The sequence below is a fragment of the Amphiura filiformis genome, chromosome 4 (genome assembly GCF_039555335.1).
Source record: "Amphiura filiformis chromosome 4, Afil_fr2py, whole genome shotgun sequence".
Classification (NCBI taxonomy): Eukaryota; Metazoa; Echinodermata; class Ophiuroidea; order Amphilepidida; family Amphiuridae; genus Amphiura; species Amphiura filiformis.
In genome coordinates this window covers 2,732,368-2,747,945 of record NC_092631.1, presented here as the reverse complement: position 1 = coordinate 2,747,945, position 15,578 = coordinate 2,732,368, and the positions used below count along the sequence as shown (strand labels likewise).

Sequence of the window (15,578 nt, the reverse complement as noted above, 5' to 3'; positions counted from 1 at the left end):
CACTCTTAAAACATACTGACTGCCCCTCGTAAATCACTGCACTTTTTTTAGATCTATATTTTGGAGGTATAGCAATATATTAGTTACCATTAAACTGGTTCTAAGTCTTGCAGTTGCTTACCTCTTCTACTACATTGGTTCCCCTGTCTTTAGGATTGTAGTCTTGCTCAAGTCTCTCCAAAACTTTCCCAAATAATTCAATGGTACTGTACACAACAAAATCAACAACACAATTGATTAATTCAAGGAGCTAAATATTCATACAAATGCATCACCCACTACCACTACTACAAACATTATTATGAAAGTTGAAAACTAAATCTTGCCTTTACCTTTTCGAATGGAGAAGGGAATCAAGGTAATCATTTAGTTTGAAGAAATCTCCAAAGCTGCACAGTTCCTGCAAAAAATACAAATCGTTACATATAGTACTGTGAGTGATCAGTGACTGTACAGAGGCAGATCCACCATCACAGGTACACCATAATCATGATGGGAGGAAGCACTTGCTGTCAATCTTGGAGGAATCCTGCATTAAAATCACAGCAAAAAGGGAATCCAAACAATTCCTACTGCAAAAGTCCAAGAAAGTGTGTTAGGAAGGTTCTTTTTTAAAAATCTTTAGTAGGTCCCACCTAAACGTTACTTGCACCATTTTTTAGTTCGGTTAAGACCAATTTAGGCACACACAGCACAAGCATGAGCTCCAACCAAGACCCAAGATCCTTTCATTAAGTTCCCACATGCTCTTAACCCCTTGGTCACCTACCTTTCTGCCCTGGATTGGTTGATTACATGATATAATCATTTGAATAAGCAATTAATATAAAACTTTTAGATTTCTGATCACTTTTACATATAATCCCCTTCAGCCCTACTAACTATTCTTACCATATCAATACATCATACAGCCCTCTTTGTAACAAAACTCGCTAAGTGTTACATACCTTGAGTAGAATCATAAGAAACAGAGGGTTCCCCGACTCATTATGTCCAACCACTTTCTCTTTCTGTTCAGGGGAGAGTTCCTTTCCACGGACCATCAACATAGATTCTGCAATAGTTGTTCGGTGCTTAGGAGTCAAGCGAGACAGGCTCATCTGTTTGAATCCACGCTCGGTTAGCTCATCGATGTTGGGTTTGTCTGATGATGTGGTAGACATGATTACGCAGATATTGCTCGAAAATTGTTTGGGGAACCAGAAAAGAGCCTGGAAATGAAAAGCAAAGTTTATTACTTCATGAATTCCCAAACCTCAAACAGCGCAAACAATCCTTTTCCACTTGTCAGTGTTTTAAAATGGGTAGATTTTATTTTTTCATGGTTACCTCTTCCACAACTTGTTGGTATTTTGAATCATCAATGCATTTGCAATTGCCTGCCTCTTTGCCTGTAATGTGCTGCGTGCTATAAACTATAAAGGCTTCAAGTTCAACATAAAAAGTCCAAGTTTTGAGATATTTTCTCAAAATATCAAAAGCTATCTTAATAACACTGAACCAATACTAGGCTTGTTTGTACTCTTCTTAATGACTTTTTCATGATGATTCCATATTTGGTCAGGTCAATTTACATTTCTGAAATTTTTAAAACAAAATTTGAAACTTGTCACTGCAGTCGACATCACTGAGGTACTTATTAAAGTTCTATATTGAAGCAGCTACTGTACATTTTAAAATCTATCAGTGTAAGGGCCTGGTGGAACCCATCAAATAGATGCTTACAACAAAGGTGACTTGAGCAGTCAATCTATGGAGCCAACTCAGGAGCTGAAGCCAATTCATAACCTATTCACCCTTTGCACGGTCGTCTCAAAATGAGGTTCTAGGTTCTACCACAAAGTAGTGGGTGTTGCGTGTTCACACGCCTTCTGGCATGTTGCTAGAAAAGCGCGAGAAATAAAAATGCACTTTTTGCACATGCGTTTGTAGGGAGAACCTCGTTTTGGTAGCAAGATGGCGGATCTGTACAAAGGGCGAATAACCCTGAAGGATGCAAGCTTGGGTTGTCATCCCTCTAGGGAGCCTATAGTTTAACCTCCTCTATGTGCCTTACCTTAGAAGATCTAACACAAGTCGTCATTGGGCAGGAAAAACCTTGTATGTGTCATTGGCCCTTGAACATGTTTAAACCATAACCTCTTATGTAAACAATTGGCAGTTTTGTTTTAAACATGTTCAGGGGCCACAAACACATAGGAGGTTTTCCTACCCAACAAAGATGTGTTGATGTCTACTTTGATAGTACTTCCTGTACATTTACCTGAGCTGTTTTATTCTTGGACTCCATCTTATCCAATCCATCTATCACCATGACAACCTGTGTATCCATCTTGTTTGTCTTCATCAACAACTCATCCAGGTAGCGTTTCAATTCTCTCACATCCTCCAGTCCTTCTGCTTTACTTGTCTTCTTTGCATCCTTTTCAGGGAGGTCATAGGTTACACTTGGACATTCATTTTCCAAGATGAGGCACAAGTGTTGCAAGATTCCCTTTTCATCTGTAACAAGTACCAATTTGATTATGTTATATATACACACATTATGGTTTCACATAGTCATGGGAATGGGTTTAGGTTTATACGATTAGATTGACCATACAATTAAGATACCTCCAATTTGAAAATGATATGGTCAAGAAAAAAGTCCATTCTATATTCTTTATACCAGCTTATATATAACCACAAAAGAAACAAAAGCTTTCTGAAGTGATTAAAGTATAGTTCAACAAGAGCACCAAGGGTGCTGTAGCTCAATTGTTATTTGAAATTTGATGTAAATATAATGTTCAGATATATGTATAACCGTTGAATATATCAAATTGGTTTTTTTTTTTTTAAGGGGGTACTACACCCCTTGATAAATTTTTGCATTTTTCTCAAAAATAATAACAGTGGTAACAAAAGTTACGTATATAATAGGGGAAAGAAATGCAATTACTATAATGAAATTTCAGTGACCCAAGACAAGCGGTACGTTATTTATGATAAGAAAAGAGGTACCGCTAGGATTTACCTCATTTCCGATCATATATATTGAACCAATTGTCTTGAATCACTGAAATTTCAGTGTAGTAATTGGATTCCTTGCCCCAATAATATACATAACTTTTGTTACCAGTGTGTTATTATTTTTGAGAAAAATGCAAAAATAGTCACAAATTTACCACAGGTGTGTAGTACCCCTTAATATACTGGTATTTAATTGTGTTTATAACATTTATTTATTTATTTATGTCAAGAATATTGCTAGTTGGTTTTATAAAAACGAGTTAACTCTCAACATTAACAATAAAACTAAATAATATAGTATTTGGTGCATCTCACATTCTTACCAAGTTCAACAATATGACATGCTTGATATGATCATACAAATGAATTCAAGTATCTTGGTATTTTATTAGATCCACTTCTCATGGTGGGGATGTGAAACAAAATTTTAATTTTACATGGCATAATATACATGTATCCATATAAAGGTTATTTATGTGCAACAGGGCCCTCCACCTTTGTTCCATAACCATTAAAGACTTAATGTACGATTTCCGTCAAATTTTAATTTTGTTATTCTTTATTCAAAATGTTGAAATAATATTAGTAATAACTGCCGGGAAGGGTTGCTGTCCGTTTTAAGTTGAAATAACGAGGTAAAGTGAAAGAAACCCCACTAGTTATTTTGACCATTTAACATGCAGTTCTATGGGAGGACATATTATCATAATTTTTAAAATTATGATAATATGTCGAACTTTGCTCTGTTGACCTACAAAGACAACAAATTTGGCCGATTCCATTTAGGTGCAAGTTGGGACATGTGTAAACATTACAAATATGCAAAGAAAATCAGGTTTGAAAAAAATCAACCAATTTCATATTATAAGATCGTATATTAAGGCTTTAAGGTATAGGAATTTTTTTTTTTTTGCTATAGCCCCCGAATGAAATGTATTTAATTATGTTTGTACTCACTAAGGTAGCATTGTGTGTGAATTTTACAGCCAAACTAAGTGCTATTCTTTTTTATGGTCATTTTAGTGACTAAAATGGCGCAAAATGAGGGTTTTTCAATATTGCTGTCCAATTTTCTAATCATCACCCCCATAGACTTTACATGTAAAATAAAAACGCCCATAAAAATTGAATAGCACTTAGTTGAATTGTAAAATTCTCACAAAATGCTTTTGAGTGATTACAAAAATAATTAAATACTTTTAATTCAGGGGCTATGTGGAAATTTTTTATTGTATTTCTTGTGCAATGACATATAGGTCCTTTCACAATAAATTGTCCATCTGAAACAAAGGTGGCCTTAGGAACAACAGCATAGCCAGCATTTTAGTGTGCGGGAGTAAAGCCAAACTCTGTCCCCATTTGTCAATTTTTGACCTTTTTCAGTCATTTTAATGACATACTCCGATCCCCATCCCCATTTTCATCACTGGAAATTTCTGTGTTGGGGATGCAACTTTCCCCCTAGCTTCCAATGCCACTGCTCAGGAGGGAGGCAAGGTGCTGAGGTTATTCTGCATATAAATTGTTTTTAATAAATAAATGAATGGGCACCAAATATCTTCAGGTATAAACTGACAGGAATATTAGCAGCAATAAATATTTGTCTTTAGGCATGTCCACACAGAGGAATTTTTGCTTGAGCAAAGCGGCTCTCGGACAAAAACTTGGGGGAAATCTACCATGTGAACGCTCTCAAGGATTCCAATTACTACGTTTACCCCAAATTTATCTGTGTCTGTTAATTAGTTAAATAAATGTAGGCTTCAAGACATCCAAATTGCACCTGCATTGCTGAAAAGCCACCCAATTTTTTTCTTAACCATCTGTGTCTGTGGGACAGGAAATTGTTTGAAGTCTCAGGGAAAATCTTCAAAAGTTACCCATTTAGGCTACCAAACCATGAGCTTGGCAACCCTGATTACTTTGTCCTTGTCAAACACTTGAACAAACACTCTACTGTTGACATTAGGTTTTAGTGGTTTATGATCCTGTGTCATATACTGGGGTACTCAAAAAGGTGGCTTTGTTACATTTTGATGTGCAGCTTGGATTTCAAAACACTGACTCTTGAGTATTCCTTCACTTAGAAGATTCAATTAGGTCTTCCATTGAGGCTATCTTTTAGAATACCCTACCATTTTTTACATTCACAGTGTATGTGTATGGGTCGTTCATAAAAGACCCCCATTGAAAATCTACAGTGGTAGGGTATTCTAAAAGAAATCCTGTTTTTAACCTGTTTTAAAATAATTTTAAATTATTTTCTTATGACGTTTGGCATGAAATGTGCCAAGGGTGGCTGAGGATTAGGGGAGGAGGATTAGGGGAGGATTCAGATCGTAAATATGATCTAAAACCCCATTAAAAATTTGAATTTAGTAAAAAATGTCTAAATGAACTCCCAAGTAAATAAATACAGAAGGTCATTTAAAAGACTAATACTTGCTCAGAATGATTGTAAATGTGCAAAAAAGAGGTGGAGTTAAATCCCACCTACTTTGTAATTGTTTTTGCCCGCACTCTCTCATTTTTTAACCGATTTCCATAAAAAAGGTGTCAAAATGCTCAGGAAGATGAACCACTTCAAATGAGACGTGTAGGTAAAATGTTTGAACCATTTCATTTTGTTACTATGTAACACAAAGGTACCCCAGGTTGTGACACAAGACCATATGCATATTTAAGAGCTTTAGAATTTTACAATCTCACATAAAAAATAATTACTATGTAAAACTATCCTCACAAATATCTGAGAGGTCTCTGCAAAAATACACATGCTCCAAATCTAAACCTCCATAAAACACAGTAACATCATTGGCAAAGCTAAAATGTAAACATGTAACAGATGACTTATATTGCTTAAAACACCAAGGTTAAACCTGGTGTAGCATGTAAGAAATCTAGGAATGAGATTATTCTTGTGAAACTGCACAATTTTTTTCGTGACAAATTGCTCGAAAAAGCACACTTCCTGTCCATTTTTCCCAGCAAAATAAGTAACTTTCATGAACAAACTTGCAAAGATCGCCACCTCAAATTACCAGCTCCATTACTCAAAAGATGTAGCAAGAGAAAGAAAAAAACATGGAGAAATTCGGATCATGCCTATAGATCAATTTGCTTTGCAAATTGAGCTAAAAATGGGGACAACTGTATCAGCTCATAATACATGAGAACTATACATTTTTTGTTAGTCCAACACGTCAGTCACACAATACGCAAAGTGTAGTTTACATAGATACTGTGCGCGCTCAGAAATAGGTCACAATTCTAAGTCAATCCACGATATTACCAGTCCTGTCTATTATGAGCTGACCATAGTATATTAACATTTGCTCCTCCCCTAGTAATACCTGTAGTTCCAGTAGCACAACCAATGAAGTGATAGGCCACAATATCAGACGGATGGTGTTCCTTGTATTGTAGCAGCCAATTGGAGAGCAGACAAGATTTACCACTTCCTGGACAGCAAGAAAACAAAATCAACTTAACACAAACTTGCCCCTCAGAGGTTAAAGTTGAATTTATACTCCATCGCTGAGCGACAAGTAATTGGTTTTTAACCAATGAGAGTGAGTGTTTTTTGCTGCGTTTTAAAAAGTGTGCTACCTCATTGGTCAAGAACCAAACCACTTGTCGCTCTCTGATGTGTAAATTTCACTTGGAACTAATTGCAACAGAGTTAATTTTACCACAATGCATTCCTATGAGGTCCACAAAACACGATAGTATTAGGGACCGGTCACTATTTATGCCAGGGGGAATGGTGGATTTCAAAAACTTTTTGACAAACAAATTTGTGTTCACCCTTCACTTCCATTAAAAAATTCTGTGTTCCACCCTTATTTTATAAAATTTCACATTCTCCTCTCTTTCCTGGCAAATAAATTTGGATTCTTCTCTTGCTCACTGAAAAATTATAATTCCCCTAAAATCTACCACCCCTTGCATAAATAATGACAGCTCCCTTTAAGTCCTAAGAAATCCTGTAGGAGAAAATGACTACTTTGCATAAAACCAAAATGCAGGGATCCAATTTTAAAGTTGGTCAAATCTTGTTAAAACCACACCAATTGGAAAAGGAATGGTTGACTCTGTGAAAACAGGAGTACAAGAAGAGCACACATAAAATATGAATATCTGCAAAAGCAATGAAGTATAAATTAAGCCATGGACTCCTGATGAAGTCAGCCTAGTGACATACCATATTGCATGTAATAAACGCTCCTGGGGCGTTGCAGTTTATTAGAAGTGAATTTTCAGTGAAAAAGCTGGCAAAAATTGGCAACAAATTTCAAAAGAATCATTAAAGTATTTGAAAAATTGGAGGGGGAATATATTAGAGGGGAAGCATTTAATACAAACAATAAATAGTTGTTTACCTGATTCTCCACACACAAGCAATGGTTTGCCAGTAAATGTCCCTGCAGTTTTATTTAGCACATGCGAATCAATTGTCTTCAAATAATCCTGTCCACCGATGTATTCACCACCCATGCCCAATCTGTAAGGAAATCAAATTCAACTGTCAATTGTAGTCAGTGGTAGTATTGATCAAGAATAACCTGGCTAGGCAGGCAACACAAAAATAGAGCTTCATAGTTTATCAACACTGCTGTTTTCTTCCATTTTGCCCATTTTTTCATATGAAATGACTATATAATGACAATTTCATTCACTAATCCTTCACTTTTAAGTTTTTTAAATTTCTTTAACACTTTTGCTGGTATCACTGATTTGGTCAACTGTTTTGTCATCATCATCATCATCAGAATGCAGCTGAAGCAATATCAATCGCCACTCATTTTCATCTCAACTTAAGTATTCATAAACTAACTCATAGCCATCATCCTATTTGATAATAAGCTCTGCCTTCATCTTGGTAAGACTGATGAGGCCATCTTATTTGGTACAAAAAGGAAACTAAATTCAGTTGATAACATTGCCATCATCATCACACACACCCCTCAATCACAAAAATATCAATATATGACATGATCAAGGGGAATGAGTCACATGTCGACCCTGGTCGCAAATGAGTTTCACAGAATTTTAACACTTTCTTTGCAAATATCTCAAAATCAATATTAGCAACATCTGACTCATTTCCCTTGATCATGTCAGATATGTTGTTATTGTTGTTGTTTGCCATCATCATATAGTATGTGACCCGGCAACACAAATGAGCCGTAAATTCCCTAAATTGCATTCTGAGTTACGGTGTAAAATGTGTACGAAGGTCATATTCATCGGTAACTTGTTGGCCCGACATCCGTCTCATTTCGATAGTCAAAACTAATCAATAATCCTATTGTTGAAGTGGATAATAAGCTTCTACCTTAGATGGCTATAGAACTTTTAATAGCTCTGGTCTTTGTTTGCTTATATTGCTAAATCCTGTTCAAGTGTTGGGTTACCAGGCATTGTATTTTGTACAGGTATGCATAACCAACAATTAACGATGAGAGAACTTTCTTAAACCTCGTTGACTTGGGGATGATTTGAAATGACCGCCAATTATGACTGTTTGATATTTATTGCCAACAATGTGGAAAAAGAGACACATGTAAAAACGTAAAAGCTATAATTTTGTTGAAGGAGCAAAGTTTAACAAACCATAACCCGCTTCTGGATATCATTTGAAGTCAAATGATATACCAGTTTTAAGTTTATGATGTTTATTTTTTAAACACGAAATAAAGCAAAATTGACCGGGGGAGGAATTTACGGCTCATTCGCCGTGGACGGTCACATATCATTACCTACTGCAATGTCACCACCACCATCGTCATCATCATCTTCATTATTCCGCTCATTTATAAACAGGCAACCTACACACACACCTACAATCACACAACTACCATTATGTTGTCATCGTTGTTGTTTGTCATCATCATATGGTCATCACTACCTGCTGCAATGTCACCGCCACCATGGCCATCATCATCAAATTCTGCTTATTTTTACCCAGATACCTACACCCCACAATCACACAATTATCAATATCTTACCTACTGACAAGAAAGGCTTCATGTTGCCCTTGTTGCTGCTCATACTGAGTGAGTTCTTTCACTTCTGTCACTGATGCTAGAATGGTTTCTTTGATATGTTTATATACAGTATCAAACATTAATTTGGCTCCCACTGCCGGTGTGGGGTAACTCATGTTAATATCCAGGCACTACGAGAGAAAGAAACAATAATCAAAATGCTGAAAAGAATATACAATGCACCAAGAAATGAAGGTACTTCACTCTACATGTATTTCTCACCATATTTTCAGTTTCCTTGATCCTGCACTCATGTTATCTAGTGTGGCAATAGAAACAAATTAGTTTGATCTTTCGATCGACCATTGATGCTTGGTCGATATCCTTATTATTTATGAACAAATTTAGCATTAATTCTGATTAATTAGTTGTTAGTTCATTAACAACAACCATCGAAGCAGCATCGATGGTCGATCCAAAGATAGGACACATTTGTTTCTGGTGCCTAAACAACAATCATCCACGGGTGGGTGAGGATACAACACACCCACACAAATGTATGAGGTTGTGCCCAATAAAATTTTTTTGTAAAACTGACATTGTCTACACATACTTTTTGCCAAAAATGAGACCATTCAATATACTATACATGTAGCTTCCTATGCCTGAGTCAATAATGTGTTACCAACTTACCATGAGGGAGCATCACTATACCAAAACTGCTGATAATACACTCCAAAACCTATCAAGGTAGCTCCTTTACCCCCCCAGCAGAGACACCATCAGGGAAGACACATGTCTTTCTTACATCTCACCTTATTTTGTGTTTCCTTGACCCTTCTCTTCAAGTCATCCAGGAATTGAGCTGCATTTGGTCCATCAGTTGTGGCCTTAAACTTCCTGGCCACACCACCATCACCAGATGCTTCTGCCTCAGCAAGGCGTTTGTCATCATATTTCTACAAAGGAATCGGTGGACTCAAGGGTTCACATTTTGGTAGAATATATATGAATCAAATCTCACAATTTTCTTCATAAAGTTTGGGTGAATGCCTGTCTTGTATCAGCATTATCGGAGATGACATATCAAGCTGCTGGGTCAAAGTTGATCTGAGAAAACTTGTTACAAATATTGGATTTGATGTGATTTCGATCAGGCCACAAAAATGCCAAATGGGTTGGGTTGAGGACAAATGAGATATGACATCTGAATCAGGAAAGGAAAATCTTTTCATGCAGAACTGAAATAGATTTGTATATATTTATTGCAGGAACTAATTCTATTTCATGCAAACCTTGTCAAAACAGAATACCTTCAATTACTCCTCCCATCAAGTGATCAATCATCAATCAATCCATTAATTCATAACTTGATTTAATTTAATGATTTAAAAAAATCTCTGTAACAGCCCTACCTTATCCCTGAAGAAAAAGCAGGCAGGCCTAGCTCCAGGGTTATTCAAGTGTCCATGTAAGAATTCCAACTCTGTCACAGCCCTGTCCCTGTACTTGTCAATCCACGGGTAGCGTGGTAAAGCAAAATCAAAGGTACGCTGCAGAAACTCATCCTTGTCACCATGCCAACCATATCTCTACAAAAATGTGATTAAAAATATCTGAATGGAATAACACTTTTCAATAGTATTCTAATTTGGTGCTACTACAACAGAAATTGGGAAAAGCTTTTAGATCTGCTTTTAAATCCACATATAAAAATAACAGATGTGGAAATAAGAGTATAAACTCACCAGTAGATACCAGTTGTAGTCCTACTAATTCATGGCATATATTGGATGGCCTAGGGTAAAGTCACCCCATATTTACAAGACTATCCATGCCTTCAAGGTGAAATAAACCTACTCATGTTACCAGCTGATGGCCATGGTCTGTTCTGATGTCAGATCTTTCCCAGGGAAAGATGACATTCCAATCTTCCCCTTTAAAGCTTAATTAATACTTGATCGCCGAGCGATTGCGATTAAATGCTTTTGGAAAGCGATGGGCAATTGCCGAATTTTGCGATGCATCGCTCGTCGCTTTTGCATTTATAATTTTCACGGCGATAACGATTGCAGACGACAATTAAAATATTCTAAATGCCACAAAATACATTTTAAAAACATAAGTTGCTGTCAATAATTATTGCTTTGAATTAATTCATCACCAAAAGTTGATAATCGAGAAAGGTAAATTAATTAGCAAAATAATAGATCCAGATGGTTGTATATGATTGGTTGACGCATTCATGGGTCAAGCGAGATTTCTTCAACTTGCAAAAGCGACATCGTTTTTGCCTCAGCGATTTGAATCGATTGATCGGCTCGACGCTCTGGAAATGTAAGTAAACACTGCGTATGCGTGAGAATCGCTTTTCTGCAAAAGAGATCAAGTGTAAATTCAGCTTAAAATTTGAATTCATTACACTGCATTCCTATGTTTTTTCTCCAAATATATGCATTTAGGGCTGTGTAATTGCCACAAAGGGAGACAGAGTTTCCTTATGGTTAAATATATCATCACACACAAAATACATCATTACCATAATTTTAATACTGATTTATCACACTGAAGCAGTGAATACACATATAAGCTAATATATAATTTACTGTTTTTGTTATTGAAAAAAGGCATCTAACATGTACTGAAAGAGTTCAAAATAATGAGCCAATATTATGTTTCCAAAGGCACATAATTAAGAAAAATTTGTCTTATTTTAAAATCTTAATTTTATGCCCCCACCAAAAATATATAAATTTAATAAATAATTTTTATTGTTCAGACATATTACAATATGACCAATTAAATCAATATTCATAAAACAAAGAATGTTAACAGATGGCTCCTCCAACTACTGTATACACGGTTGTTTTCACGTAAAGAATTATTTGCAATTTTGGGATTTTTGGAAATTGTGCTAGTTGTTTATTTCACAGAATTTATAACTTTAAAGACTGTATCTCTGCATGGTGTTATTTGCCCTCCTGCACATACAATCACGAAATTTGCAAAAATAAAACCCTCATGAAAATAACAGTGTATACAAGATCATTAATTTTTGAGAAAAAATATCTAAAAACTGTTTGTAACTCCAATTTAAAAAAGATTCACCCAAAATGATCAATTGATGCCAAATGCAGAGCTATTAACATTAACATCCTGTTACCGTACTGACGCGAGTATAGTCCCACCTTCGAGTAAAGTCCCACCCCAAAACTTTCGGAAAATTTCAGAAATTAAAAAAAAAAAAAAAAAATTAAATTTTTTTTTTAAGTTATTATTTTTTGGCTTTGGAGTGTCCCAGGACCTGAACCTAAATGCTAGGATCATTCATGGTTGACCTAAAAAAAAAAAAAAAAAAAATTCAAGATGTTTTGTTATTTTTAATATGAACATTGATAATTTGTATTCATGTCATACTCTATTAATGATTTCAAAATGCATTCAAATTCAATGCATTTTGAAATCATTAATAGAGTATGACATGAATACAAATTATCAATTTTCATATTAAAATAACAAAACATCTTGAAATTTATTTATTTATTTTTTTTTTTTTTTTAGGTCAACCATGAATGATCTAACATTTAGGTCTAGGTCCAGGGACACTCCAAAACTCAAAAATTATTTAAAAAAATTAAAACAAAATTTTTTTTTTTTTTTTTTTTTGAAATTGAGTATAGTCCCACCCCCAATTTTGAAAAATGTTCACCCAAAAACGGGGTGGGACTATACTCGCGTCAGTACGGTAATTATAGTTTAAAAATGATATTGAAAATAATTTTAAAAACTTAATATTAACCAATTGAATCAAAGTAGGAATACTTAAATGCAGTCTATCACATTATTATAAAAACAAGAATCTACGACCTTGCTGGTCTGTACTATTGATATAACCTTATTTTATACTTGTTCCTAGGCGTTGCTATATATAAACAAACTTGGTCAATTGATAAAGGTCAATAGCAAATATGATATTACTGAACTGCACAAAGCAACTTATCTAGAGTCACATAAAATTCAATTTATTTGTATTGCTGGTATTAATATGTATAGTTATCATATCATAGCCAAAAGAGGAATACAAATTATAAAATTTTAGTGAGAGACTCCTAAATACAAGTTATTTATATTCCATGTAGCTGTACAGAATGATCACATTGTAAAATTGAAATAATCCTACCAAAAATGAACATTTTATCATGTTATGCCATTCTTAATAATTTATAATATTGGTAGCTGCTTGACACTTTGCATGATTATATTACAATTGTCTACAAAATGACACTACCGGTATATTAAAATTGCAAACTTTCAAATTATTCAAAACTTTTTTTATTGACCTTATGCTGACAACAGCTTCAATTTTATAACTGACATACGAACTGTAGTATTTGTAAATCTTGGTGAGTAAGTAACGTCAGTGCGCATTTCATCGGGCAAAGCTACAACTTGTTACGATGTCACATAGAAACACGCATGAAATGGCTGTGTTGACATCACCACCTTGCCAAGAGTACAAATTCTATAGAAAGTCTTTTTAGCCTCCTAGGGTATGGAACTCATTGTCAAGCACTAGAGCTGCTCTATAAATGATTACAAATATTGTCTTCAAGATTAAGGGGGCAGTCATTTTCTTCGGAAGAGGTCCCACAAAAATATTTGTTCCAACAAACTAATGGGAGATCATAACACATTTCATGACCTTTTTGAATATTTTTTGGTCTGTATGTGCAGAAGGGGGGGAGTCAAAACTGATCAACCCACCCAAGATAGTGGGAGAGGGGGTTAGGGTAGGACATGAAAAATGTGATTCTGGTCACTGGCATATTTGGGATCTCCTTCCAAAGAAGATGACTGTCCCCTAAAGACATCCAACCACTTTTTATTTGGTACATATTTTCAAAAAGAAAATCCAAAATTAAAACTGTATAGTATTTAGGGTGGTCAATGTCATTTTTCTTCGGAAGGGGGTGGGTCATGAATATGTAAATTTTTTTATGACTTCCCTATCGCGGGCTAAATTTGTTACGACCCCCTCTATCAGGTGGAACATTTTTATGACCCCCCCTGCCTACACAGACTGACGATTATTCATTGCCGGAACTAAGGCCAGAAGGGGTAAAAACTTGTGTAAAGTGTAAAGAAGGTGCACGCGGCGCGCAAAACTTTTGAGTCACCAGCCCTAAATAATTCTATAACCCCCCCTAATTTTGGTGTAAAAAAATTATAACCCCCGTATTTTTGGTCTAAAAATTATATGATCCCCCAGTATATTCATGACCTACCCCCTTCTGAAGAAAATGACAGCCCCTTAATATGAAATTTACCTGCCCGAAAAATCCCACAATCATGTCAGACCTATCCAGTTCTCGCAGACAAATAGCAATAGTGGCTGCTTGAGAAGACAGCTCTGATGTAATACCCCATCGCATGTCCACTGGAACAAATTCATAGCCAGCTTTGAGGCACAGATGGGCCAGCTGAGGCCAGTATTTCTTGGTTAGTTCTTCTCGTTCTTCTTCAAGTCCACCAAACGGAGAGCTGAAGAAGACACGGACCACTCGTTGTTTGCTTTTACTCTTAATAGCCTCCATTTTGGAATGCAGAACTCTAGAAGAAGAAATAAAAAAATGTATTTCTGGAAAACCAAAAAGATTATTAAAGGGTACCAACTGAAAATTACTATTTATTGGTTTAATTGTCGCTTATGGAGGGCAAATTATGTACATCCAATATTTTTCAGCAAGAGTGCAAAAGCTAACATTCATTTATACATTTTAACATGGCCGAGGTACATGCATTCTTGCCACTTCAGATAGGGAGTCGACGTCTCCTCCCCTAGTCCCCTCCCCGATTCCACAGCTGTTCTGTGTTTATGAGCCTGAAGCCTGAAACATATTTTGTGGGGGGCGGCACTCGCTAATTGGGAAATGTCCCAGGGGGCCACTCTAGTATGATAGTGTACACATACATGACTATTTTTGAAACACCCCCATCGAGTTTTACCCTACCACTAAGGTAATTTAAATTAGAATTTACCCCCAAATGAGTTTTTGCCCTTTGGCTAGTAAAAATGAAAAAAATGTACCTTTTTTGGACTCGTAATTTACCAAAAATTTGAAAAGGTACGGTACCCTAAACAAGTTGTTCAGTTTCAGAAAACTACCCTTATTCTTGCAAATCAGTGTTTTTTAGACCCTAAACGCGTCACACGAGTAACTTGCCTTGCCTAAAAAAACCAGCACATTTTCCTGTATTATACAGTTTGATGGCACCCGTGTCCCGAGTTTTATTATTCTGCACCTTGAGTTGACACTGCACCGGCCGAGAGGTCATCAGCAAATTACCTCCTAGTTTATAGCCTTCAAGGCTGCTATTATGGAGTACCGACCTAGCAACTGAAGACCGAAGCAATCTTTCACAAGTGACATCATGCGAACAGACAGAATGTAACAGAATTTAATATTATAACCATCGCGAATACTTGTGTGACGTAAAGCGTGTGCATAGGACCTTGTGGAAAATAATACACGCTGGACGGTTAGCAGTATGCTTTTAAAATTTGTGAAAGGAAAT

General features: G+C 35.8%; 1 protein-coding gene across 1 annotated transcript in view; it reads right to left on the bottom strand.

The window, feature by feature from the left end:
* LOC140149624 (TPR repeat-containing protein DDB_G0287407-like) overlaps positions 1-14,596 on the bottom strand; it is a 54,395-nt gene extending 39,799 nt beyond the window's left edge. The window contains exons 1-10 of the mRNA XM_072171704.1: positions 14,330-14,596; positions 10,418-10,594; positions 9,818-9,961; positions 9,024-9,193; positions 7,395-7,516; positions 6,366-6,473; positions 2,264-2,502; positions 948-1,211; positions 333-400; positions 122-206 (exon numbers count right to left, since the gene is read on the bottom strand). Of these exons, the coding sequence (XP_072027805.1) occupies positions 122-206; positions 333-400; positions 948-1,211; positions 2,264-2,502; positions 6,366-6,473; positions 7,395-7,516; positions 9,024-9,193; positions 9,818-9,961; positions 10,418-10,594; positions 14,330-14,596 (1,644 nt within the window). The remainder of the gene's footprint in view (positions 1-121; positions 207-332; positions 401-947; positions 1,212-2,263; positions 2,503-6,365; positions 6,474-7,394; positions 7,517-9,023; positions 9,194-9,817; positions 9,962-10,417; positions 10,595-14,329) is intronic.
* Positions 14,597-15,578: the final 982 nt, after the last annotated feature.